The 26,043-nt window shown below is 38.7% G+C and overlaps 3 protein-coding genes across 4 annotated transcripts in view; all 3 read left to right on the plus strand.

Moving 5' to 3' along the window:
- The window catches only part of CPEB4 (cytoplasmic polyadenylation element binding protein 4), a 134,646-nt gene that overhangs the window by 100,062 nt on the left and 8,541 nt on the right, over positions 1–26,043 (plus strand). Inside the window, exons 10-12 of the transcript XR_010320859.1 lie at positions 13,329–13,417; positions 14,913–15,012; positions 16,492–16,527. The gene's annotated coding sequence lies outside the window, so the exon portion shown is untranslated. The remainder of the gene's footprint in view (positions 1–13,328; positions 13,418–14,912; positions 15,013–16,491; positions 16,528–26,043) is intronic.
- Positions 252–26,042, plus strand: C2H5orf47 (chromosome 2 C5orf47 homolog). The gene is made up of 6 exons (XM_064279719.1): positions 252–765; positions 13,329–13,421; positions 14,920–15,012; positions 16,339–16,375; positions 16,492–16,527; positions 19,335–26,042. Coding segments are annotated over exons 1-5 (738 nt in total). The 3' UTR covers positions 16,493–16,527; positions 19,335–26,042.
- The window catches only part of NSG2 (neuronal vesicle trafficking associated 2), a 118,902-nt gene continuing 107,794 nt past the window's right edge, over positions 14,936–26,043 (plus strand). For both annotated transcript variants that reach the window (XM_023551509.2, XM_064279152.1), the window contains exons 1-2: positions 14,936–15,012; positions 16,492–16,527. The gene's annotated coding sequence lies outside the window, so the exon portion shown is untranslated. The remainder of the gene's footprint in view (positions 15,013–16,491; positions 16,528–26,043) is intronic.

Consider the following 26,043-nt stretch of genomic DNA (forward strand, 5'->3'; position numbering starts at 1 on the left):
ACCCCAGTGACCTGGGCCCTTTCTCCGCCCTCTCCTTCAGCTCTTTTCCTTGGAGGGGTCTGCCCCCTCAAGATCTGCTCCCCCTCAAGTGATCTGGTGCCCAAATCCTCATTCCACTTTGGTGAAGAGTGGTCCGTCACCCCCCTCAGACGAGTAACCTCCTGCTCTCCCTTTTCCTCCTAGCTCCTCCCTGCAGAGTGGTGCACTCCCGACTCCCCTCCTACCTCCCTGCCCCTCCACACAGCCCCAGGATGACCTGGCCTCCTGGACCTCCTCACTCGCCCACTTCCTCACCCCCTCCCGCACGGCAGTCCGGCCCCCACTTCGCTCCGCCCCGCCCCCCGTGGGCCTCCCGCTCGCGGCCCCTCCCCCACCCGCGTTCTCGTCGCGCCCGGCGGGGCCCTGAGGGCACGCCCGCAGCAGTTGGGGAAGAGGCTGCGATGTCGGCAGGACGAGAGCGGGAGCTGGGCCTGGCCCGCTTCGTCTATGTGACCCGCTTCGGCTCGCACCAGTGTGGCGGCGTCCTGCAGCTGGGCGGCCGCCGGGCGCGGGGCCGTGGGTGCCCCGGGCTCGGGGCCGGCTGCAGCCAGGAGGAGCCGCGGGCGGCGGAGGCGGGAGCCCCGGGCGGCGGGGAGCTGAGCTCCGTCGCGGAGCTGCCCCCTGGCGCGGGTCCCTGGGCTCCCGCGGCCGCCGCCGCGGCCTCAGCCTCTCCGCAGCAGAGGGCGTCGAGGGCGCAGAGCGGCTCCAGGCCGGCGGCGCGTGCAGGTGGTGCGGCGGGATAGGACGCTCGGGGTGGGTGGTGGAGACCGATGCCCGGAACCTCCCCCCACAGTCAGGCGGGATTCCTGTCAGCCAGACTGCCTTCGCGTCAGTCAGCCTTTCAGCCCTCCAGTCTGGCCTTCCTGTTGGCGTTCCCTGCGTCAGCCATCTTGCTTGGTGTCGTCCCGCTGGAGGCAACCTTCCTGTCAGTCAGCTACTAGGCCTTCCCGAGCCTCCCTTTCAGCCTTCCTTCCCGCCCTCACTTGGCCTCCCTGTCAGCCTCCCAGACTTCTTGCCAGTTAGCCAGTTTTTCAGCTTCAGCAGGCCTCATTTCAGCTAAAACCGTCCTGCCAGCCGTCCACCCGACCTGGCAGTGAGTGGGTCGCAAAGACCACCAGCTAGCCTTCTAGTCATCCAGTCAACCTGCCTTCCTGTTAGGCTGCCAGCCAGGCTTAGCTCTCTGTCAGTCTAAGTTCTAGACCATGTGCCAAGGGTGGAAAGATAAGCTCTTGAATTCATTTCAGGCTGTGTGCCCTGGGAAAGGATTGCTGTAGTGGAAATGAAGGTCATTTGAGATAAGGAACAGATCTGAGAGGTCAGTGGATGGAGCCATTTAAGACCCCCCTGTCCAGCATGATGGGGGCCTTAGCATGGAGAAGATTGTGAGCCAGATGCTAAAGCCTCCATGATTGTGGGCTAATGACTAGGGTTCAGGGGTTGATTATAATGAACAAGAGTAGAGAGTGGGGAAAGAGGTCCCTGGGTGGTGCAAATGATTAAGTGTTCAGCTACTAACTGAAAGGTTGGGGGTTTGAATCTACCCAGAGGTGCCTTGAAAGAAAGGCCTGGTGATCTATTTTTGAAAAATCAGCCATTGGAAAACCTGTGGAGCATAGTTCTACTCTGAAACACGTGAGGTCACCATGAGTAGGAACCCACACAACAGTGACAATGGCTTTTTAGAGAGTGGAGTGCTGGATGGCTAGTACTTTTATAGAGCAGGGATTTGTACAAAGTACAAGAGTCCTGAGAGCACTGATCAGAAGTTGAAGAGTGCAGAGGAAGCTGACACTAGCACCAGAGAGATACTGTGGGATTGAGTCAAGAACAAAAAATAGGATTTGTCAGGGGAAGGGTATTCTAAATATAGAAAATGTGTGAAAGTCTCAAACTTCAGATGGGGCCGTTGGGAAGAAGTGAGGCATTGAAGACTTTGGTGTCTTCACATTTCTTGCCAAGAAGTTTCCCTCATCCTAAGAGGATGAAGCAGCATCATTGTTATTTTTTTATTTTAAATTTTGACTTATTTTACACTTATAGAAGGAAAGTTATAAAAATAATACAGGGAGTTTCTTTATATTCCTCATCTTACTTCCTTTAATGTTAACAACTTACATAACCATCCTACAATTATTAAAAGCAGGAAATTAACATTGCTACAGTATTATTAACAAAACCATAAATCTTACTTGATTTTCACCAGTTTTTCCAGTAATGTCCTTTTTCTATTCCTGGATCCTATCCAGGATCCCACATTTTATTTTGTTGTTATTTCTCCTTAGCTTCCTCCAGTCTGTAACAGTTTCTCAGTCTTTCTTTGAAACTTTTGAAGAGTCTGATCAGTTATTTTGTAGTATGTACTTCAATTTGAGTTTGTCTGATTTCTCATAATTGGAATGAAGTTTTGCAGTTTTAGCAAGAATACCACGAAAAGGTACCTTTCTCAGTGTATCATATCAAGGGGTTTAGGATATCGATATATCTTACTGATGATGTGAACCTTATAGTTTGGTTAAGTTTGGTGTCTGCTTGGGTTCTTCACTGAAAAGTTAATACGCAAATCATTTTAGTTCCAAATTTTAGTATTTATCTGACTCCATAAAATAGCTTGTTGGTGTGTTCATTGAAATTCACTGAATTTTAAAATTAACTTAAGGGGCACTAACGTCTTTAAATTGTTGATTCACCCTATCTATGAATACCAGAAAAGCCTAAACCTGTTGCTGTTGTGTAGACTTCGACTCATGGCAACCCCAGTTCTACTCAGAACTGTGAGATACAGGGTTTTCTTGACTGTAATCTTTACGGAAGCAGATTGCCAGGCCTTTTTTTTCTGTGGCCACAAATTGTTTGTGTTACTCAGATACCTTTATCTAAGAATTGAGGATGTCTTTCCATTTGTTCAGTCTGCTTTGTGTCTTTCAGAAATGTTTTAAATTCAAAAATTTACCTCGTATAGGTTTTTCATATTCCTTTATAAATTTATTTCCAGGTATTTAATCTTCTGTGCTGTTGTAAATGGGATTTCCTCTTCCATTATGTTCTCTAAATGCTTATTGTTGGTATATATGAAGACTATTGATTTTCAAAAAGATCAACTTTATTGAGGATTAATTTGCATACATTTTGATGAGATTTGACTAATTTATATACCCTAGTAATTACCACCACATTAAAATATAGAACATTTCTATCACCCCAAAAAGTCCTGCGTCCCTTTTGAGGGTCCATCCCTCCTCCTTTGCTATTTTTTATAACTGCTTTGTTGAGATATAATTCACAATCCATACAGTTTGTTCATTTAAAGTACACAATTCAGTGGCTTTTAGTATATTCACAGAGTTGTGCAATAATCACCACAGTCAATTTAGAACATTTTCATCACCCCAAAAGGAAACCCCATATCCATTACAGCCACTCTGTTCCCCTCATTACAACTCCCATTTCAGCCTGAAGAAGCCACTTATCTACTTTTTGCCTCTATACATTTTCATATCCTGGACATTTCGTATAAATGAAACCATACAATATGTGGTATTTTTGTGACCGGGAATTTTTTTTTTGCTAGTTAATTAATTTTATTGCATTATGCTCATACAATATGCGGTCTTTTGTGACTGGCTTCTTTCACTTAGCCTATTTTGTATGTTAATTAAAAAATGTTAAAATTTTAGATCCTGTTAATTCACTGAATTCTTCTATTGTTACAGTTAGTTTTATCATTGATTCTCATGATTTTCCAGGTATCCTATTTATTACATCATTTGCAAATAATAGTTTTTATTTCATCTTTACCCATTCTTATGCCTCCAATTGATTTATTTTGGCTAATTGCATTGGCTAGTACCTTGAGTACAATGTCGACCAGTTATGGAGATATTGGGCATCCTTGCCTTGTTCCTGATCTTAGTGGAAGTGCTCCTAGTGTTACTGGCTTTTGGAGTAAGGCTTATATATATATACTTAAAATACTAAGAATGTATTTCTCAATTTTTATTTTATTCAATGTTTTTATCACAAATGGATGTTGAATTTTGTCAAAGGCTTTCTCAGCTCTCTAGAGACAATAATATTTTTCTTAGATTTATTGATACGGTGTGTGATATAAGTGGATTTCCTAATACTGAACCAACCTTGCATTTCTGGAATAAATCCCTCTTGATTATGGTGTAGGATTTTCTTAAGATAGTGTTGGATTCTGTTTGCTAATCATTTGTTTAGAATTTTTGCATCAGTATTCATAAGAGGGAAACCTTGGTGGCTTAGTGGTTAAATACTATGGCTGCTAACCAAGAGGTTGACAGTTGGAATCTGCCAGGCACTCCTTGGAAACTATGGGGCAGTTCTACTCTGTCCAATAGGGTCACTATGAGTCGGAATCAACTCGACGGCAAAGGGTTTGATATTCATAAAAGATATTGGTCTTAAATTTTTCATTGTTCTTCTTTATCTGGTTTAAGTATCAATGTTATATTTACTTCATTAAAAGGAGTTAGGAACTTTTTCTTCCTTTTCAATAATCTGGAATAATTTATAGGACATTTGGGACTATCTGCTCTTTAAAGGTTTGGTAAATTTCTTCTGTGACACCATCTGAGCCTAGTGCTTTTTGTCGGACAGTCTTTAGTAATTTTCTCTCTGTATCCTATGGAAATTGGTTTCTTTAAGTTTTCTAATTTTAGTGGGTCAGTTTTGATCATCTGTATTTCCCTAGGAAATTATACGTTTCATATGTTGTTGTTTTAGGTGCTGTTGAGTCGATTCCGACTCATCGCGATTCTGTGCACAACAGAACGAAACACTGCCCGGTCCTGTACCATCCTTACAATCGTTGTTATGCTTGATCCCATTGTTGCAGCCACTGTGTCAATCCATCTCATTGAGAGTCTTCCTCTTTTCCGCTGACCCTGTACTGTGCCAAGCATGATGTCCTTCTCCAGGGATTGATCCCACCTGACTACATGTCCAAAGTATGTAAGTTGCAGTCTCGTCATACTTGCCTCTAAGGAGCATACTGGCTGTACTTCTTCCAAGACAGATTTGTTTGTTCTTTTGGCAGTCCATGGTATATTTAATATTCTTCACCAACACCACAATTCAAAGGCATCAACTCTTCTTCGGTCTTCCGTATTCATTGTCCAGCTTTCACATGCATATGACATGATTGAAAATACCATGGCTTGGGTCAGGCACACCTTAGTCTTCAGGGTGACATCTTTGCTCTTCAACACGTCAAACAGGTCCTTTGCAGCAGATTTACCCAATGCAACGCGTCTTTTGATTTCTTGACTGCTACTTCCATGGGTGTTGATTGTGGATCCAAGTATAATGAAATCCTTGACAACTTCAATCTTTTCTCCGTTTATCATGATGTTGCTCACTGGTCCAGTTGTGGGGATTTTTGTTTTCTTTATGTTGAGGTGCAATCCATACTGAAGGGTGTGGTCTTTGATCTTCATAAGTAAGTGCCTCAGGTCCTCATCACTTTCAGCAAGCAAGGTTGTGTCATCTGCATAACCCAGGTTAATGAGTCTTCCTCCAATCCTGATGCCCCGTTCTTCTTCACATAGTCCAGCTTCTCGTATTATTTCCTCAGCATACAGATTAAATTAAAAAAAAAAAAATTATAGGTATGGTGAAAGAATACAACCCTGACGCACACCTTTCCTGACTTTAAACCAATCAGTATCCCCTTGTTCTGTCTGAACAACCGTCTCTTGATCTATGTACAGGTTCTTTATGAGCACAATTAAGTGTTCTGGAATTCCCATTCTTCGCAGTGTTATCTATAGTTTGTTATGATCCACACAGTTGAATGCCTTTGCATAGTCAATAAAAGACAGGTAAACATCCTTCTGGTACTCTCTGCTTTCAGCCAGGATCCATCTGACATCACCAGTGATATCCCTGGTTCTACATCCTCTTCTGAAACGAGCCTGAATTTCTGGCACTTGCCTGTTGATATACTGCTGCAGCCATTTTTGAATGTCCTTAAGCAAAATTTTGCTTGCGTGTGATACTAATGATATTGTTCTATAACTTCCACATTCGGTTGGATCACCTTTCTTGGGAACAGGCATAAATATGGATCTCTTCCGGTCAGTTGGACAGGAAGCTGTCTTCCATATATCTTGGCGTAGACGAGTGAGCACCTCCAGTGCTGCATCTGTTTGTTGAAACATCTCAATTGATATTTCATCAATTCCTGGAGCCTTGTTTTCTGCCAATGCCTTCAGAGCAGCTTGGACTTCTTCCTTCAGTACCATTGGTTCCTGATCATATGCCACCTCTTGAAATGGTTGAATATCGACTAATTCTTTTTGGTATAATGACTCTGTGTATTCCTTCCATCTTCTTTTGATGGTCCCTGCGTCGTTTAATATTTTCCGCATGGAAAATATAGGTTTCCAAATTTATTTGCATAGAGGTCTGCAAAGTAGTATATTATAATTAAAAAAATTTCTTATGTTTCAATGGCTGTTTTCCCCCTTTCATGTCATTTTTTGTATTTATGTGCCTTCTCCCTTTTTCTTGTTAAGTTAGCCACTGTTTTGTGGCTTTTTAATTTTTTTAATAAAACCCCAAGATTTTGATTAATTTATTAATTAGATCTATTTTCATCTCTTCCTAATTAATTTTTGCTTTTATATTTATTATTTCCTTACTCGTGCTTTCTTTTGTTTTACTTTTTATGTACTTTTCTTGAACAAGAAATCTAATTCATTAGTTTTTATTCTTTTTATTGATAAATGTGCTTAAGGCAATGAATTTTCATCTAATCACTACTTTATAGATTCTAATATGTAGTGTTTCATTGTAATTTCAGCTTGTATTACCCCTTTTACCCTGAAGTTGCTTAATAGATATTATAAATTTCCAGGGGCTTTCTGTTTTTTTTGTTTTTGCTAGTATACTCTAGTTTTATTGCATTGTGATTAGAGAGTTTTGTTTGGAATTTTCTACTTAATGGATGTTTACTGATGTTAAATTATGATCCTTGCTTTTTGTTCTCTCGCCCCCCTCCCCCGCAAACTGTGCAGTTGGTAGACTGTCCCTTTAAATCATGCTTGCCCCTTTAAACTGAGTCTGCCCCATTAAATTGGGTGTCTGGTACTTTATGTGGTGTCTGGCCCTTTAAATTGCATATTGAAATCCCTTTCCTGTAGTCTGTGCTCTCATCTGCCCAGTTAGTTTTTAGTATTTTCAGACTTAACCAAAAAGAAACCAAACCCGTTGCAATCGAGTGATTCCGACTCATATTGACCCTATAGAATAGGGTAGAGCTGCCCCATAGGGTTTTCAAGGAGCACCTGGTGGATTCAAACTGCCGACTTTTTGGTTAGCAGCCCGCCATAGCTCTTAACCACTACACTACCAGGGTTTCTATTCTCAGACTTAGGGAGATTTACTCTTTCTGTTGATAGCTCCAGCTTTCCCACAGGCACCTTTTCTAGTGGCCCTCCTTTCCTGCCCCATAGTTTTTCCTGATCTGCCTTTGAGGGCCACAAAGCCTTTGCTGGGGTAGGGCAGAAACATATGATATCACAGTTCTGCAATTTAATGATTTTTCTCATTCTACTTAGCTATTTTGTTTCAGCATTCTCTGCCTTTAAGTAATACTTAGAGTGTGGTTTGGCATAGAATTTTTGTAATTGTGAATTAGCTGGGGATGAAATTTTGGGAAGTTGCCATTGTCTTCAGCTACCCAGAAGGTCCCCCATTGAAAAGGTTGGGAAAAGAGAAGTGATAGGGTCAGATTGAGTTAGTTCATGCTATAAGGGGAGATTGGATTGGAGGCAGGAATGACTAAAGCCCAGCTTGAAAATTACAGAAATATCCTGCTTGGTATCCTTTCAGAACTGAATTTACTTTTGCCCTTTAGGATTTTTAATCTTAGAAATTTAGAAATCAGTAGAGAGATACTCAAGTTTGTCATGCAAAAACTCATTTATTGCAAGGTAGTCATGGCAAGGCATGTAAGTAAGACCTTGACACATTCGTCTTGTCAGTGGAGAATCGGAATTAACACTGACAGTGTTAGTTCAGTGGTAGTGTCCCAGTCTTTAGACTTCAGGCTTTTTAAGTTTTACAAGAGGTTCTTGGGAGGAAGGCTTGACCAAGGCTTGAACTGGGTGGTAGTCCCCCGTAGCTAGGGTTTGAGGTCAGTGGTGGATGGCTGAGTCTCTGCAAACTTTCGGTTTTTGGAGAGAGTCGGATACTAAAGATTCCTTGCCTCTGCCTTATTCTTCTCAGAGCATGAGCTGCTAGTCAGTGTAGGATGTGAATTTTCAACTTTGGCCTGGCTCAGTAAGGGCTAGGTGATGTCATATTTAACAAAGACTAGCATGTCATATTTTTTTTCTTTAAGGTCTAAGATTCAAGGGTTGTTTACGACTCACCTAGTATCTTAAGACCACCTTACAGAATATAATTTTATGTTGTAATTCCTTTATCGTATTGTGCATGTGCCAAGCCAACTTAGAGAGATTTCTGTCATATCACGTGTGTAATAAGTCAACTTGGGGAGGTTTTAATCATATCATATATGTGGCAAGCCAATTTAGGGAGGTTTACCTATATGTTACATCATTGCCACTGCTTCAAATATTTCTGTTTCTAGTTTAGAAACCCCTCATCTATTTATGAGTTACAATATCTGTATCATAGCGTGCAGGCGCAATGCCAGCGTCCAGAAGTTACTACATTCTTCTGTTTATCAATTTCTAAAATTGAAAGTGTTCTGAATAACTTTCTCATGACTTAGCATTCCTAACAGCTTGTAGGTTGCTAATTATAAGTTTTCAGGTTAGAGTGCATCACAGAAGTAGAGATTTATATTTCCATTTTAAAGTTCATGTTATGAATGAGTTGTACACATATAGTTTGACAGCACAGCAGTGTTGAAAGCATTATGAAAGCCTGTGTGATTTGAAAACATTGCATAGGCATAAATAACAAATTTGAAACTTTAGAAACATGAAACTGTATTCCATATAACTTGATTGACTCCTGAAAATGAGCCACAGTGGGAAACCCTCAGGGGTGCTTATTAAGCAGGGTCATTATTCTGGACTCTGTGCACCTCTAGGAGCTCCACTGTTAAAAGGCCCTCAAATTTTTTTTTCCTTTTTTTTTGGTCCCTGGGCTGGTGGTTGAAAAACCCAGGAGTTGTATGAGATACTTTAGCCCTGGATTTGCAGCCCATTTGAATAATAAAAACAGATAACAAAATGCATTACTAGGAATAGAAGAGAGTGGTGATGGTGGTCCTAGGGAGGACTTAGCCTTTAAGAAAGGAAGAGAACAGGAAGTGAAGAAAGAACAAAGTGGATCCTGGAAGGAGTCGTTTTTACTTTAGCACTTAAAGATCAGAGACAAATAGTAGTCCAGCACTGAGACAGTGATTGGAGGCAAAGAACAGTAAAAAATAGATAAAGAAGCACATCAGCGGGGGAAAGGAGTGCATGAATTAGTGCCAGAGATACCCACACACACTAGGAAAAAACAGTGGCAAAGAGCAGGGGTTATGAAACCAGCTTTCCGCTTTTGTAACTTTGGGCTCTGCTGACCTAGGGTGGCCTTCCTCCAGTTGGCTGCTCTGTTGGGGTGGGAGATGATGATAATGCAATTTGTTCTGTAATTTGGTTTTGAAATTTTTGAATTTTTTGCACTTCGTTTGTGGCAAGAGTGACAAGATCAGATCGAGAGGGAGGAGAACTGGGAGGGTATGGGGATGGGAGAGATTGGAGTCCACAGAGCAGTTATGAGGCAGTTGCAGTAGTTGAGTGGGGAGATGGAAGGTCTGAACTAAGGCAGTGGCAATGGAGGCAAAATGGACAGGATTGGGTGACAGACTGAAAGAGGGAGAAGGAAGAGTTGAGACCAAGCCTGAAGTTTCTATGCTCGGCAACTGGGCAGATAATGGAGCCTAAAACTTTGGTGACCCCCATTGTGCTGGCGAAACTAGGGATATAGTCAAGGAAGGGGGCTTTTGGAGTAGACTTACATTTAAGTCAAGCCAGAAAGTGCTTGAATGCTTAGGCTTTACTCAGCCTTGAATGTATTTAACATAATATTACTTTAAATAGATATTCATTAAATTCTTATGCTGGCTCTTTATGGGAACATCTACTGTGTTGTGAGCTCTAGTTAGGTGCTAGTGACACAGATGGATAAAGCAAATAGTCTACTCTCTAGGAACTTGTACACACATAATGGGAATATAAGCTAGTATATATGAGGGCTGTAAGAGAGAGATCTGAGTAGGGCCTTGATTATTCAGGGTTAAAAGAGACATAGCGGCAGAAGATCAAGGGGCATGAATGGAGAAATTGCTAGTTGTACAGTAGAGATTATTAAGAGCATTGGCCTTGAAGTCAGGAAGACATAATCCTGGCCCTTTCATTTATTAGCACTGTAATATTGGCCAAGTTAGTTAACTACTATGATTCTCAGTTTTCTTATTTGTAAAATGGGGTTAATAATTCATGCCTTAAAGGGTTGCCATGAGGATTAAATGAAGTAAAGCATGCAGAATGCCTAGCACAGTGTGGTCCAGATGAAGTGCTCAATAAATGTTGGCACGCTGATCAGAGAGTGCTTGAAGGAAGGGGGCAGTCAGCTCGTGTCTAGCACATAGTGGACATGCATCAAATACCAATGTTTATTAAATGAACAACAACAACAAAAAAGTTCCTGGCCAGATTGCAGAATACCTTGGAGACTCATTTTCTAGCCACTGAAGATTTCTGAATGGTGGAATAAAGTTACCAGAGACAGGTGCACTTCTGGAAGATAAACTTGTCAGCTGTTTGTAAAATGAGCTGGCGATCAGAGTCCAAGGGGCAGGCCAGTCAGGCAACTCTTCTAACATTTTAAACAAGACTCATCAGGCTGGCTCCCTGACTCATAGAACTCGGGAGATATATTCATAATTTTTATTAATGAAGGATGATGAGTGCTATGGTAGATGTACAAATAAATACTCGGGAAATGGTGAATAATTTGGGGATGAACACATCAGGGAAGGCTCATGGTGATGGAAGAAGCATTCATCCTTCAAAAGAATGAGATTTACACATGGAGCCTAGATAAGGGGAAGGAATTAAAAGGGGAAAAAGTGAGTAAAGCACTGAGTACGGATCAGTGATGGATGGTGGTTAAGAAAGAACTGGAAGGATAGTTTGACTGGGTCAGGGTGTGTGAGAAAGGACTAGAGAGAGTTTAAAATACAGGTTGGGATGAAATCCATTGCATACCTATGAGCTGGTCCCAGTTATGTACACAAAATAAGTGAAAGAAATAATTTTATCTTTTCCCTTTCTCTGTATTCTTGTCATAGTTCAAGTCCGCAATTACAGGTAGACTTGAATGATTCCTATCCTCAAAGAGTATATATCTAGATCAGTTAAGACTCACAAACAGGAAACATTTGGCAATGATGTAAGTATAGTATTTCAAAGGCTGTAGACATTTAGAGGGAAGGATAAATGAAGAGCAGTTTCCCAAACGAGTATGTTTTTATGTCACGTCTGCATATCCTGCCATTTACCTATTTATTAAAATAGATGCATTTTTCCTCTTAACTAAATTTCTTTTTAGAACAGTTTTTATCATTGCCTGTATGGAGAACATTTACCATTTGCCATAAATAAAACTTAATTAAAAACAAACCTAATAAAATCAAAACAGTATTATTAAATTCTAGCTAAATAGGTTGTCTGCTGAAGGTTGCTGTGGTCAAAATATCTACCAGCACTAGCACTAAACTAGGAGCCATGGTGGCGCAGTGGTTTATAGCTGCAGCTGCTAACCAAAAGTTCAGCAGTTCAGATCCACCAGCTGCTCCTTGGAAACCCTATGGGTCGATTCTACTCTGCTCTATAGGGTAGCCATGAGTTGAGGTCGACTTGATGGCACATAACAGCAACAACAACAGCACTAAACCAAGACTATCTCCTTGATGTAATCAGAAGATTGAAAGAGAATTGGAAAGGGAATGAGTTTCTCACCATGGGGCTTAATAATCTTCTTTTGTGTTATGTCCTACTCATTATCAGTGGCATGCATCTTACAAATTGGGAAATGCCATTCTAGAGCATATTCTGATTAATTCAACAAATGGAATACCTGTTACATATAATCAAGTATCTATAGTGTTAGATACTGAATCTCTAGTGAGGAATAAAACAAACTCCTCAAGTAAACTATGTGGTAAATCCTATGATAACTGTGAGCCTAGGGTGCTTTGTGAGATCAGAGAAGGCCCCCTGGAAAGTTAAATATTGAATGAATAAGACAAAGCCAGGTATAGAGTGGTGGCAGGGCAGGAATTAGGTAGAGAAGGCTTAGGGTAGGGGGAGTGGCCCAGACAAAAGGAAAACAAATATAAAGGCTTCAGGGAACACATTGTTTTATGATTTTGCCTTTGGATTACAAACCTTTAGGTTTTCTTCTGACATCTGGGAAGCCACCAGGGTTTAGTGAGTAGAGTTAGGAAACTTACTCACTTTGGCAAACCTCATTAGTACCTACTTTGTGTCTGGTGATGTGAGGATAGAGATGAATAAGAAACACTTGGCTATTGCCCTTTAAGAGGTCACAGTCTATTGAGGAAATGCATTATAAACACATGCTATAGAGTGTCCTGCCTACTGTGAACAAGGTATTGCTGGAGCCAGTGCTGTGGGCATTTTGTGTAGTTGTAAGCATATGTGTCTGGAGTTGGGGCAGCAGTGGAGACTGGAGAGAGAAGCTGGGGCAAAATGTGTTTCCTGGTGTTTGTTTAGTTACTCTGTTGCTGAGTAGCTGAACCATCATTTTGGGATTTGCTTTTCAAATCAGAAAAGGAAGGAGACTGAACTAGATAATTTCTTAGTCATTTCGAAGGTTGTTTTTAAGTGTTATTCTACTAACCAAAAGTTTGGTGGTTTGAACCCACCCAGAGACAGAGATACCTCAAAAGAAAGGGCTGGTGATCTGCTTCCGAAAGGTCACAAGCACAAAAACCCTAGAGAACAAAGTTCTACTTTGCATACATGGGGTCGCCATGAGTCAGAATTGACTTGATGGCAACAGGTTTTTCGAAGGTTGTTTAGCTTTCTTGGTTGTTTTTAGCATGTTATTAGCTAATTGGTAACCCCGTATTATCTATTGATCAGAAATATACCAACAAGTATAAAAGCCCCCAAGGAGAGCTCCAGGGACATCTCCATTCTTAGGATAGTGAGTACTTTAAAATATGTGCTGACCTTGATATTTTACCTTCTCAATCTCTTCTTAAAAATTAGATTTAACCCAGAAGAATATAGCTAAAAAATATGATTTTCCCATACCTTTGAATGAAGCTTCCAAAATAATAAAGAAGAAAAAGAAAGAGGTATGTTATGGTAAAGGGGCATGAGCAATATTTGAATTTTAGATCATCCTTTCTAAATACAAACGTGTGTAGATACCCAAGACAGTGAAAATCGTTCGATCTTTTGAATAATTTATTGAAATGAGAAAATAGAAATAATTTAGCAGAACTGGAACTAGATTTGGAAATATTGATGAACCGTAAAGAATAATTTTTCTTGTGTTTGTAGGTATAAAATACATTATAATCAAAATGTAACCCACTGGAAGATTTTTCAAAGCATAGTATATGGTACATAGACTTTAACAAACTGCGATAGGTAATGTAGTATGACAAGAAAACCATGAATTTCACAGAAAAGAATAATATATCCATATAGGTGTCATACTGTTTTTTTAAAGACAAGGGATGCGTACTAAGTTTCTATCAAGACAACCGACAAAGATGTTTACTGCTGAAGCATTTTCACTGCTGGTGGTCCAGATGTCATGGCAACTTGAGTGTTGTAAAAACATTCAGGATCAGTTGCTCTACTTATCTTTGATTGCTACTATGTATTTTTGTACTTCAGTTTAAAGAAATTGCTAAGTGATAATGACACAAAAAATTGTAATTGTAAGCTTTGAGTTTGATTTATAATCCACTTATCTATGGCATATCATCCAAAGATAGTATATATTTTACATATAGTATAAAATAACATTAGGGTGACTTACCCTTGCAGCACATGTATTTGAGTGAGCATCTAATCTTCCCACTGTGCTAAGAGATATTTCTTCCACAAACCAATTCCTCCTGAGTGAGGAAAACAGAGCAATAGCCAGTATTTACTTTAAAACTACTGTGTGCTAGACGCTGGGCTAAGTGCTTTACATGTATTTTTTAAATTAGTTCTAATAATTCACTATATTAAGTTATTCCTAGATGAGATGTGAAAACTTGCCCAATGTCAAACAACTGGTAAGTGGCAAAGCCAGAATTTGAACCGAGATCAATGTGATCCCATAGTCCTCATTCTTGTGACTCTATTATAGAGTCCTACCCAGCGACCTTGGTATATTGATGCTCTCCAGTAATTTTGCTTTAGTATGTCCTAGGAGAAATGTAATTCTTACTAAAATAAATTACATTAAAAAATCAGATCATTGCCCAGTGGTTTAGACATTGAAATAGAAATTCACTCTTTTGTTATTACTTTTCACAACAAAATTGAATGTATTGGAACTATTTAGGTAGGACTGTGTAGACACTGCTTTTGAAAGGAAACTTCCTCCAGGCCAGTTAAGTTAAATAGTACAAGGAGGAAAGGCTAGGAAACTTGGAGAAGGAGATCAAAGAATTCAATTATTGTGAGGAAACAATTCCATTTAGGTTTTAGTTTGCTGAGTACGAGTACTGCTTTATAATGATTATATCCATGGACAAGCAACACAGTTGAGTCACTCCCAGTTGCCTCCATCAAAGTGTATTCCTAGTTTTCTGTTCAGTGTTCCTTAACTGTGCTTATGTTTTTAAGGTTTCAGTATGGAATAGAGTATACAAAGTTATTTCTAGAATGCTTGAAGAAAATGAAAAATACAGACTCAGACTGAATTCTCAGCGATTATCTAGTAAAAGTAAGTTAGCATAATTTTTTATTGTATGAAAGAAGACTGGCTTCTAGAACAATTTAGTTACCCTTGTATCACATTAGACTGGTAGTTTTTGTAATTGTCACGTTTGGTGTGCAGATCTATAGAAATGAGACTACCTGGTTGTCACTGTCATTGTAATTAAAAGTACAAATCATTTTAAAGCAGTGAGTATAGAGTAGATGGCAGGTGTAGATGTGAATGGAGGGGGGCAGAAGGTGCAAGTTGCCTGGAATGGACTGGCCAAAGGGAATATACTTATCTGTTAAATGTGAATTTTAATGCCAGCTTTTAAATACAAATTATAAAACTCATCCTTATTCATGAGGAAAAATACTTTAGCTGCAATATAAAATTATAAATTTTGTGTTGGTTCAGATAGTTGCTTCCTTTCCATGCGTGCTGCAGACCAATTAATGCATTTAACACAAACTGCCCTTGAGTTATGGCCTTGATGTCATTATTTCGTTCCTGGAAGACAACTCATGAATTAAATAAACCATGTTCTAAAGCTGCATCAATATAGAGTTGATGTGGCCAGAGCAAAATTAAATGTAATCTAGTATGTTTATTAAAATAATTGGAAGTTCTGGATTCTCAGGTAATTATGTTGGATAAAACTTATGGAACTAATAATACCACATAAATAGGTAAATCAAAATAGTTACTTTCTCCGCTTCACAGGCATATCTTAATACGCATGCCACCATGATGAGCAAGTGCATCTATGGGTTCTTAGTACATTCACTTGAAAACAGCTTCTATATGGCAGTCAGTCAATCTACAGTATATTAATTTTGGGAAGAATAGTCTCATAATAATTAAAACAATGCCATTATGTAAGCAGTGTGACACTGGAAACTCATTACTGTTAGTGCAATATTACATCAGTAATAGTATTAACTTGTTTACAATAATGACATATAAATCAATGTTTAGATTAGTGATATTCGATTTCATTTTCTATCCAATTTTATATGTTAGAGGAAGTTTCATTTTTAAGAAGGCAAATGAGGCAGGAGGGGGATTAGAAGGAGGAAGAGCAGTCAGTGGTTTCTTAAATGGAAAGGGCATTTGAGAACAGGCAGAGCAATGTACAGAAAAACCTGAACATAATCCTGGGGGTAATCCAGATCACTGCATGCCCTTGAACTTGTCCAGTTCTTCTGAGCCTCAGCAAAAGACCTTCTATTAAACATAAAGTAATCTTGTAAGGATTACTTAACAACTTAAAATTAATATACTGTGTTTTCTAGAAATAACATCTTATGAACAAAAGGCATCCTTATAATTCATTGTTTTGTGTTACAGCTTTAAGCCAGATTACAAAAACTTTTTTAAAAAGCTGGTAATTATATTCTAAAAACATATTAAAACATTTATTTCTTAATATGTATTTATTAACGGGAAAAACCAGTACTAGAAGCCAACTTAAACTTTCCTTATATTTTATGTTGTTCCTAGACTCAAATTACATGAGATGAATCCCATCTTCTTCTGGTAAGAATCCGTTTTGTTAACTTTTAAAATAAAGTCTAGACTTTTTTTTTTTTTCTCTTTTCTTTTACATCCTACTTTCTACAACTCTTTAGTGGGTGTTGTTGTCAGGTGCAAGTGACCCCATGCACAACAAAGCGAAACACCTGGTCCTTTGCCATCCTCATAATCGTTGTTATGTTTGAGCCCATCGTTGCAAAAAACTGTGTCAATCCATCTCATTGAGGGCCTTTCTCTTTAATGGGTATCCATTGCTAATTTTTTGCTACAACCTGTTCCTCAAACCCAATTTTGGAAAAAAGTGGTTTGTTGCCTTCATGTCAGGTCAGACTTCTGGTGACCTTATGCATAACAGAACAAAACGTTGTCTGGTCCTGTGCCATTTTCATGATCAGCCCTTGTTGTGGCTGTTGTGTCAATCCATCTCATTGGGGGTTTCCCTTGTTTTCACTGACCCTCTACTTTACCAAACATGATGCCCTTTTCTAGAGATTGGTCATAGTGTGCGCTCAACAAATGTATTGAAATGAAAATTGTGTTTGGGCCTAGTTTTCACCATGCTATTGAAACTGCTATTTCCATGGTCCCAGTTGTTTTTTTTCTCTCCATCTCTCCACTTAGTTCCCTTTCTCTTTGAACATGCTGCCACATTTAAAATTATTTTACTACTACTCCTTCAAATATTGTTTCTCTTATAGCGTCCTACACTGTACATCATAGTTCTCTTTCTGCCTCTCTGATCATATTTTCTGTGTATTTTTTATTTGTTCTTTTTGCTTCCACCTAATAACAAATGCTTCCTTAGGAGTAATTATTGGCCCTACTCTCTCTTTACATACTGACTTTGAGATAACTCACCCATTTTTATAACATCGGTTACTCCTCCTGGGTGTATGACCCTTAAATCTTTCTTTTACCTCTGACTTCTGGTTACATACCTCTGATTTTCTTTAGATTATTCTACAGTTATCATTAAATGGCACATGTTTCAAACTGCATCGTTTTCCCCCTTTTATTTTTAATTGTCCCTCTGATTTACTAATCACCCAGAATCATTCAATTCTTAGGGAAAGATTATATCCAATTCGATGGGGTTTGGAGAGTGTAATAGAAAAAGTAAGTTAAGGTTGGGAAAACAGCAATTAGACTTAAGTGGGAGTGTGAAGAAGGGTGTATATTTTAGATATTTTTTTTTTTTACACAAATTCATGGAAATTAAGTAAAAAAATGTTTAGAGAATATGTAGTTCGATTTTCACATAAAGCTTGTGTAAGGTTGTCAGAGAGAAGAAACGTATAAAGGTCTATTGGCATTGTGTTTCAGAATCTCACTCGAATGCCGGGTCAAGGGTTTCTACTCAGTTCAGTAGGAAATGAAGAAACATGGCACATTTTGTTAATCTTTTATTTTGAAGGATTTCAAAGTTACAGAAAAGTTGCAAGAATAATACAAAGAATTCTTGTATGCTTTATACTCAGATTTACCGATTTTTAACATCTTACCACATTTATGCCTTATTGATGAGGCTAATTTTGATCTCTTAGTTAAGTTGTCCATTTCTCCACTGTATATGTCTTTTTTATATGTCTATTTATATATTATATATATATAACATATATAATACATTTACTATTTTTTCTTTAGTAACTAATAAGTATTTTACGGAAAGATAATTTGAGACTATCCAAATGTCTTGTTCCTCACCAAAGCAGTGAAACTATCATATTTGCATTTTAAAAAGGATATGAAACCATTTTGTAGAATGGTTTGGAACGGAGGCAAGACAGGAGGTGAAAAAGAAAACCTGGAGATTGTAATAGAATTCCAAGTGATAGGTGAAATGCAGTTGAACTAGGGTAGCAGACAGGATGCAGGAGGGGAAACAAACTACAGTATCTAGGGGATAATATTAGGGGATGAGAGAATATAATGTTGGGGATGGAGTTTTGAGAATGAATAAATAATAAGGAAGTTAGGAGGAAGAATTGGTTTTGTGGAGGTACTGAATTTCATTTAGGCATGTTGAATTTTAGGTGATAGTGAGGTGCCCAGGTGAAAATTCCAAGCAAGCAACTGGAAGTTTTGTATTGGAGCTAATATGATTTCTGTACTGCACAAAGGTCATATGTAGTTCAAGCAGTAGATGTGGATAAAAACCTGAAGATGGGGATGGAGATAGAGATGAGAGGAGTGAGCTGAAAACACAATGTCAGGGAATATCTATGATAAAGAGAAATTTTCAAGTTCAAAGAGTCAGGGATTCTAGGGGTTTAATCAGGAGTAATGAGAGATAGTGTGGCTTACAAGGGAGGCAAATGAAGCTTGTAGGAGATCAAGGCATTGGCAGTTCAAAGGAGGGCAAGACCTCTTGTTCAGTGAGTATGGGGGTGCAAAAAGTAGGAGTAGGGAGATATGTCAGCCAGGAACATTTCAAGTTCCAGCCCCTCCATGTAAAACAGAAGTTCCAGGTGATGACAGTGTCCAAGCAAACGGCCTTGCTTGTGAGGACTGAAGTGGCTTGGAGATGAAGGCTTGGAATAGATTGCTTCTGTGACACAGTTGCTATAAAGGGGCCGTTAAAGTAACCAAGGGTATTGGCAGGAGTTGGAGTAGAGAAGGAAAATATATGAGTTAGACTTTGAGTCCATCAGAAGCTTCTTATAGTCAACTAGAGAAAGTAAGTCGTAAGAACAGTAACCACTGGAGTGCCTAACCGCTGCTTTGAAGTCTTAGAAATGTTAAAATTTTCTAGTAATTAGGGACTCTGACATTTTATATTAACAAGATTCAATTTTGTCATCTTTATTTAGGATTAGTCTATCTTTGGATCTGTTTATCAAAGAAGATTATGAAGAATTAAAGATGGAACATTAAATTGAATCATAACTTTTTATTAACTTTGGTGTGTTTTGTTGGAATGAGGACTTTGATAGTTGGATAGAAAAACTACCTTCTTTATGTAAAATATAATAGTATTTCTCTGTAAGTTAATTAAAACTTTAGTTAAATATTGTGCTATTTTCAGAATACTTATTCCATATCTTTGAAATTAATCTTATATATATAATTTAAATTAGCATATCAGTAGAATTACATGTATCAAAATTATCAGCTTTTCCTTTTTATTAGAGCCTGCCACCATTGCTTTTTTCAGCCCTTCTTTAAGATGTAACTGTTTTAAATTAAACTTGGATTCATTTGGATTAATTTTGGTTTCCTCATTTTTTTCTAAATTTTTCAATCATTTTATGATAAAAACCTACAATTTACATAGCAACAATTATTTTGAGTGTTAAAAACTAAACTGAGAATTATTTAAACCCTCTTTTCATCCTAAAGGAAATTAGCATATTTATGTAAATTCTATATTATAATATGGAGTATATTAGGAACATTTTGGGGCAAAGATCAGAGGAGACTCCTTTCTCCTTGCCAGGCCCCTAGTAATAGATGCATTTTTTAAAGTTAGTGATGAGAGGTTTAGAACTCTGAATGTCGTTTATAAATGTTTTTCAGTGAAGTGCCTCTATTTTCTACTCATGATGATATTAAATAATGATAAATAATGATCAGTTATTACCTGTACTGGTTTTTCAGCTTTCTGCTGGTACAGTCTCTCTCCCTAAATCGAATCAAAGGCATAGGTAGAGCAGGAAACTTAGGAGGGGAAGACAAAAAGACATTTGTCCATGTCTTGAGGTGGCAGGTGGCACCTCTGAGTGGGTTTGAACTGCAAGCCTTTTGGCTAGTAGTCTAGCACTTAACTGTTCGTACCACCCAGGGACTCTCTGTTGATACCAGAAGGGGCTTTTCATTACTTCTGGGTGGTGGTGGGAGTTCCAGCTCCCCCTGTGGTCCCCACTGGTCTACCCTGTGGACTGAAACTGACCTTTGCTCTCAGCTAAGATAGTAAATCAAAATCAGTATCACATTCTTGGAGGGGTGGGAGAGGTGGAGATTAATAATGCCATTAAAAAAGATAGGTGGTGATTCCTATCATATGTACATTAAATTTACCAGCCAGGTGAACATCCTGGCTCCCTCTTGGCCTTCACTGATACCACCCCTTCATAATGAGGTAGGTGTTGGGGCGCCTTATTACAGGGTTTCAAAGGTGGAAGTCTAGGTTCCCCACTCAGCCTCTGCTCATATAGGTGGTGGTGGGGCCACAGTTTTTTCTGTTGTATTTGACTGGAGTAGACCAGATATTGTCTAAAAGTTTTCTATCTTGCTAGGCCACCCCTTTCCTGGTTATTCATCTAGAAAACAAAAACCAAACCCATTGCCATCAAGTCGATTCCGACTCATAGCGACCCTAAAGGACAGAGTAGAACTGCCCTGTAGGGTTTCCAAGGAGCGCCTAGTGGATTTGAACTGTCAGCCTTTTGGTTAGCATCTGTAGCTTTTAACTACTACGCCACCAGGGTTTCCTGTTCATCTAGAGAGAGTAGGTTTTTGTTGGAGGTTTTTTTTCCGTCGGTGCCATTAGCGTTTCCAGGATGGCAGCTTGTTCAGCTTCAAGTGTGCAATAAGTGAGGCAAAAGGAAAACCCAAGAAACTACAATTGTGCTGTTCCTAAGGTCCTGAGTTTCTTAGCCAGTCTGCCTTCTTCTTTCCACCTTTCAGAGTTGCCTTATATTTCTTTTAAGTTTGTTATCCAGGGTTTCTAGTTGTACTGAGCAGGAGGAATAGGGACAAGCCCATCTCCTTCATCTTCCAGAAGCAAAAGTATCAATTGGTATTTTACAAATAAAGGTGCAAAAGCATTTTAATTAAGAAAGGATAGTCTTTTAATAAATAGTGCTGTAATAATCGGATATCCGTATGTAAAAAAACAAAACAAAAACCTCTACCTAAACTCACACTCCCGAGGAGTGGCTGGTGGGTTCACACCACCAACCTTTTGGTTAGCAGCCAAATATCAAGATAATTGTAGATTCACATTATCTAAATGTAGATTAATCACTATGCCTAGCAGCTGGGCGCTTAACCGCTGTGCTCCTCTACATACTGACCACACCAACTGCTGGTAAGGAAGTAGAGCAACTGGAATTCTCATGTGTTGCTGGTGGGAATGTAAAATGTTACAGCCACTCTGAAAAAGTTTGGCAGTGTCTTAAAAAACTACACGTGCAGTACCATACAAGGCAGCAATTGCACTACAGTGCGTCTACCCCAGAGAACTAAAACTTATCTCTGCATAAAACCTGTACGTGAATGTTTATAGCAGCTTTATTCATAATAGCTGAAACCTGAAAATAGCCCAGATGTCCTTCCATAGGTGAATGGTTAAACCAGGTGTGATAGATCCCTACTATGGAATACTACCCATCAATAAAAATAAATTATTGATATACACATCGACCTGAATGACTATCTAGAGAATTATGCTGAATGAAAAAGTAAATCCACAAAAGTTGTATAGTGTATGATTCCATTTATATAGCATTCTTGAAATGACATAATTACAGAAATAAAAAACAGATCAGTTGTTTTCAGGAATTAAAGAGGGGGGTAGTGGCTGGAGTAAAGTACATGTGATATGAAAAGAAAACATGAGGGCTGTTCCTGATGATGATGAACTATGTATCTTGATTGTATCAATGTCAATATCCTTGTGGTTTTGTACTGTTAATTTTGCGAGATGTTACCACTGGGGGAAATTGAATAAAATGTACCCAAGATCTCTCTGTATCATTTCTTACAACTGCATGTGAATCTACAATTAACTTGAAATAAAAAGTTTAATTAAAAAAACCTGTTGCCGTCATGTCGATCCCGACTCATAGAAATGCAATACCCTATTCCTTAAGTTAAATTATTACTTATTATAATATCTGAAAAATCGACCATTGAAAATCCCACGGAGCACAGTTGTACTCTGACGCACATGGTGTCTCCATGAGTCAGAATCAGTGGCAACTGGCATGGTATGGAATAATGATATATAGTAAACAAGAGTTCCTTTAAAAATATTAATTGTCTGTATTAAAAAAAAAATTTTTTTTTGATATCTGTGGGTCTTTTTCTGGATGCTCTATTCTGTGCTAGTGACTTATATGCCTATCTTTTCTCTAATACTACTCTGTGTTGAAGCTACAGTAAGCTTTGAAATTCAGTAGCGTGTCCTATAATTTTGCTGTTAGGTGCCGTCGAGTCGGTTCTGACTCATCGTGACCCTATGTACAATAGAACGAAATACTGCCTGTCCTGTGCCGTCCTCACAATCATTGCTGTGTTTGAGCCCATTGTTGCAGCCACTGTGTCAATCCATCTTGTTGAGGTTCTTCCTCTTTTGTGCTGACCCTCTACTTTACCAAGCACAATGTCCTTCTCTAGGGACTCGTTCCTCCTGATAAGTTGTCCAAAGTACATGAGACCAAGTCTCACCATACTCGGTTCTTAGGAACATTCCGACTGTACTTCTTCCAAGACAGATTTGTTTGTTCTTCTGGCAGTCCATAGTATATTCTTCACCAACACCATAATTCAAAGGCATCAATGTTTCTTTGGTCTTCCTTATTCATCGTCTAATTTTCCCATGTATATGAAGCAGCTGAAAATACCATGCCTTTTTTTTGGGTCAAGTGCACCTTAGTTCTGAAAGTGACATCTTTGCTTTTTAACACTTCTAAGAGGTCTTTTGCAGCAGATTTGCCCTGTTCAGTACTTCATTTGATTTCTTGATTGCTGCTTCCATGGACGTTGATTGTGGATCCAAGTAAAATGAAATCCTTGACAACTTCAGTGTTTTCCCTGTTTATCATGTTGTTGCTTATTGGTCCAGTTGTGAGGATTTTTGTTTTCTTTGTGTTGAGGTGTAATCCATACTGAAGGCTGTAGTCTGTGGTCTTCATCAGTAAGTGCTTCAAGTCCTCTTCACTTTCAGCAGGCAAGGTTGTATCATCTGCATATCACAGATTGGTAACGAGCCTTCCTCCAATTCTGATTCCTTGTTTTTCTTCACATAGTCAAGCTTCTTAGATTATTTGCTCAGCATTCGGATTGAATAAGTGTGGTGAAAGGATACAGCCCTGACATACACTTTTCAGGATCTTAAACCATGCAGTGTTCCCTTGCTCTGTTCGAACTGGTCTGTGTACAGGTTCTACATGAACACAATTAAGTGTTCTAGAATTTCTTTTCTTCATAATATTATCATAATTTGTTATGATCAACATAGTCAAATACTTTTGCATAGTCGAGAAAACACAGGTAAACATCTTTTTCAAATTCTGTGCTTTCAGCCAAGATCCATCTGACATCAACAATGGTATCCCTTGTTCCATGTCCTTTTCTGAATCCGGCTTGAATTTCTGGCAGTTCCCTGTCAATGTATTGCTGCAACCATTTTTGAATTACCTTCAGCAAAATTTTACTTGTGTGTGATATTAATGATACTGTTCAGTAATTTCTGCATTCTGTTGGACCACCTTTCTTTGGAATGGGCACAAATATGGATCTCTTACAGTCAGTCGGCCAGGTAGCTGACTCCAAATTTCTTGACATAGATGAGTGAGCACTTCAAGTGTTGCGTATGTTTGTTGAAACATCTCAATTGGTATTCTGTCAATTCCTGGAGACTTGTTTATTCCCCATGCCTTCAGTGTAGCTTGGACTTCTTCCTTAGGTACCATTGGTTCTTGATCATATGCTGCCTCCTGAAGTGGTTGAACATTGACCAGTTCTTTTGGTATTGTGACTTTGTGTACTCCTTTTATTTTCTTTTGATCTTCCTGCATCGTTTCATTTTTTGCCTGTAGAATCCTTCAGTATTGCAACCCAAGGCTTGAAGTTTTTCTTCAGCTCTTTCAGCTTGAGAAATGCCAAAGTGTGTCCTTCTTTTCTGGTTTTCTAACTTCACGTCTTTGCACATTTCATTATAATACTTTGTTTTCTCGAGCTGCCTTTTGAAATCTTCTGTTCAGCTCTTTCCATTCGCTTTAGCTGCTCTAAGTTCAAGAGCAAGTTTCAGAATCTCTTCTAACATCTATTTTGGTGTTTTTCTTTCTTTCCTGTCTTTGTAATGACCTTTTGCTTTCTTCATGTATGATGTCCTTGATGTCATCCCACAACTCCCCTGGTCTTCGGTCATTAGTGTTCAGTGTGTCAAATCTATTTTTGAGATGGTCTCTAAATTCAGGTGGAATATACCCAAGGTCCCACTTTGGCTCTCGTGGACTTGTTTAATTTTCTTCAGCGTTGACTTGAACTTGCAAATGAGTAATTGATGGCCCGTTCTGCGTTTGGCCCCTGGCCTTGTTCTGACTGATGATACTGAGCTTCGCCTCATCTCTTTTCACAGATGTAGTCGATTTGTTTCTTGTGTATTCCATCCAGCCAGGTCATTGTGTATAGTCACTGTTTATGTCGTTGAAAAAAGGTATTTATAATGAATAAGTCGTTGGTCTTGCAAAATTCTATCATGCAATCTCTGGCGTTGTTTCTATCACCAAGGCGATTATTTTCCATCCTATAAATTAGGTCTTCTTTTTCAAAATTGTTTTGGCTACTCCAGTTTCTTCACCTTTCCATATAAATTTTAGAATTTTCTTATTGATTTCTCCAAAAAATAAAACATGAGATTTTGGGTGTAATTTCATTGAATTAATATATTTATGTTGCCTTCAACTCCTTGCCAGGCGGGACTCTCCAGTATGGCAGCTTGCTTTATCGTAGTACCCCTGTGAAGGCGATAGTCTGCTAGCAACATTGAAGTCACAGTCTTTTATAGCCTAATCACAGAAGTGATATTCTGTCTCCCTTACCATATTATATTAGCTAGAAGCAAGTCACTATGGTCATCCCACATTTTAGGGGAGAGGATTACACCAGGGTGTGAATAGTAGAAGGTGAGGATCACAGGAGGCCATCTTAGGAGTCTGTTTACCACAGCATAGTATTTATTATCTCTTTTAAAAAATGTGAGTGGTCCCCTTAGAGTTTCCAATATACATCCTAAATTGTTTAATATACCCACAAATAATCTTTTAGAACAATTAAAAATAATAATGAATTATATATTTACCTTCATTTAAGTCATTTTTGGTGTTCTTCGATTTTTGATATAGATTCAAGTTTCTGTTTGGTATCATCCTTCTGACTGAAGAACTTGGTTTAACATTTCTTCTAGTGCATGTTAACGCAGAAATGATTATTCTTATTTTTTGTCTTTATTTCTTTATTCATTTTTGGAGGATATTTTCGCTGTATAAAATTCTGGGTTTATCTTTTTTTTTTTTTAACTTTAAGGATCACACTCCATTGTTTTTTAGTTTGCATACTTGATAAGAAGTTTTACTGTAATTTCTCTTTTTGTTCCTTTGTAAGTAATGTATCTTTTGTCTCTGGCTGCCTGTCATGGATTAAATTATGTCCCCCCAAAAATGTGTGTATCAACTTCGTTAGGCCATGATTCCCAGTATCCTGTGGTTGTCCTCCATTTTGTGATTATAATCTTATGTTAAAAGGATTAGGGTAGAACTGTAACACCACCCTTACCCAGGTCACTGTCCTGAT

Source organism: Loxodonta africana, chromosome 2 (assembly GCF_030014295.1).
Source record: "Loxodonta africana isolate mLoxAfr1 chromosome 2, mLoxAfr1.hap2, whole genome shotgun sequence".
Taxonomy (NCBI): Eukaryota; Metazoa; Chordata; class Mammalia; order Proboscidea; family Elephantidae; genus Loxodonta; species Loxodonta africana.

Excerpts from the sequence above, each read along its gene's own strand:
- C2H5orf47 (XM_064279719.1), top strand. The coding sequence starts at position 252 with ATGACCTGGCCTCCTGGACCTCCTCACTCGCCCACTTCCTCACCCCCT. Across the intron at positions 13,422-14,919 it reads GAAGAAAAAGAAAGAGGTAT|TATGGAATAGAGTATACAAA; the intron begins GTTATGGTAAAG and ends TTAAGGTTTCAG. Across the intron at positions 15,013-16,338 it reads TCAGCGATTATCTAGTAAAA|CTTTAAGCCAGATTACAAAA; the intron begins GTAAGTTAGCAT and ends TTTGTGTTACAG.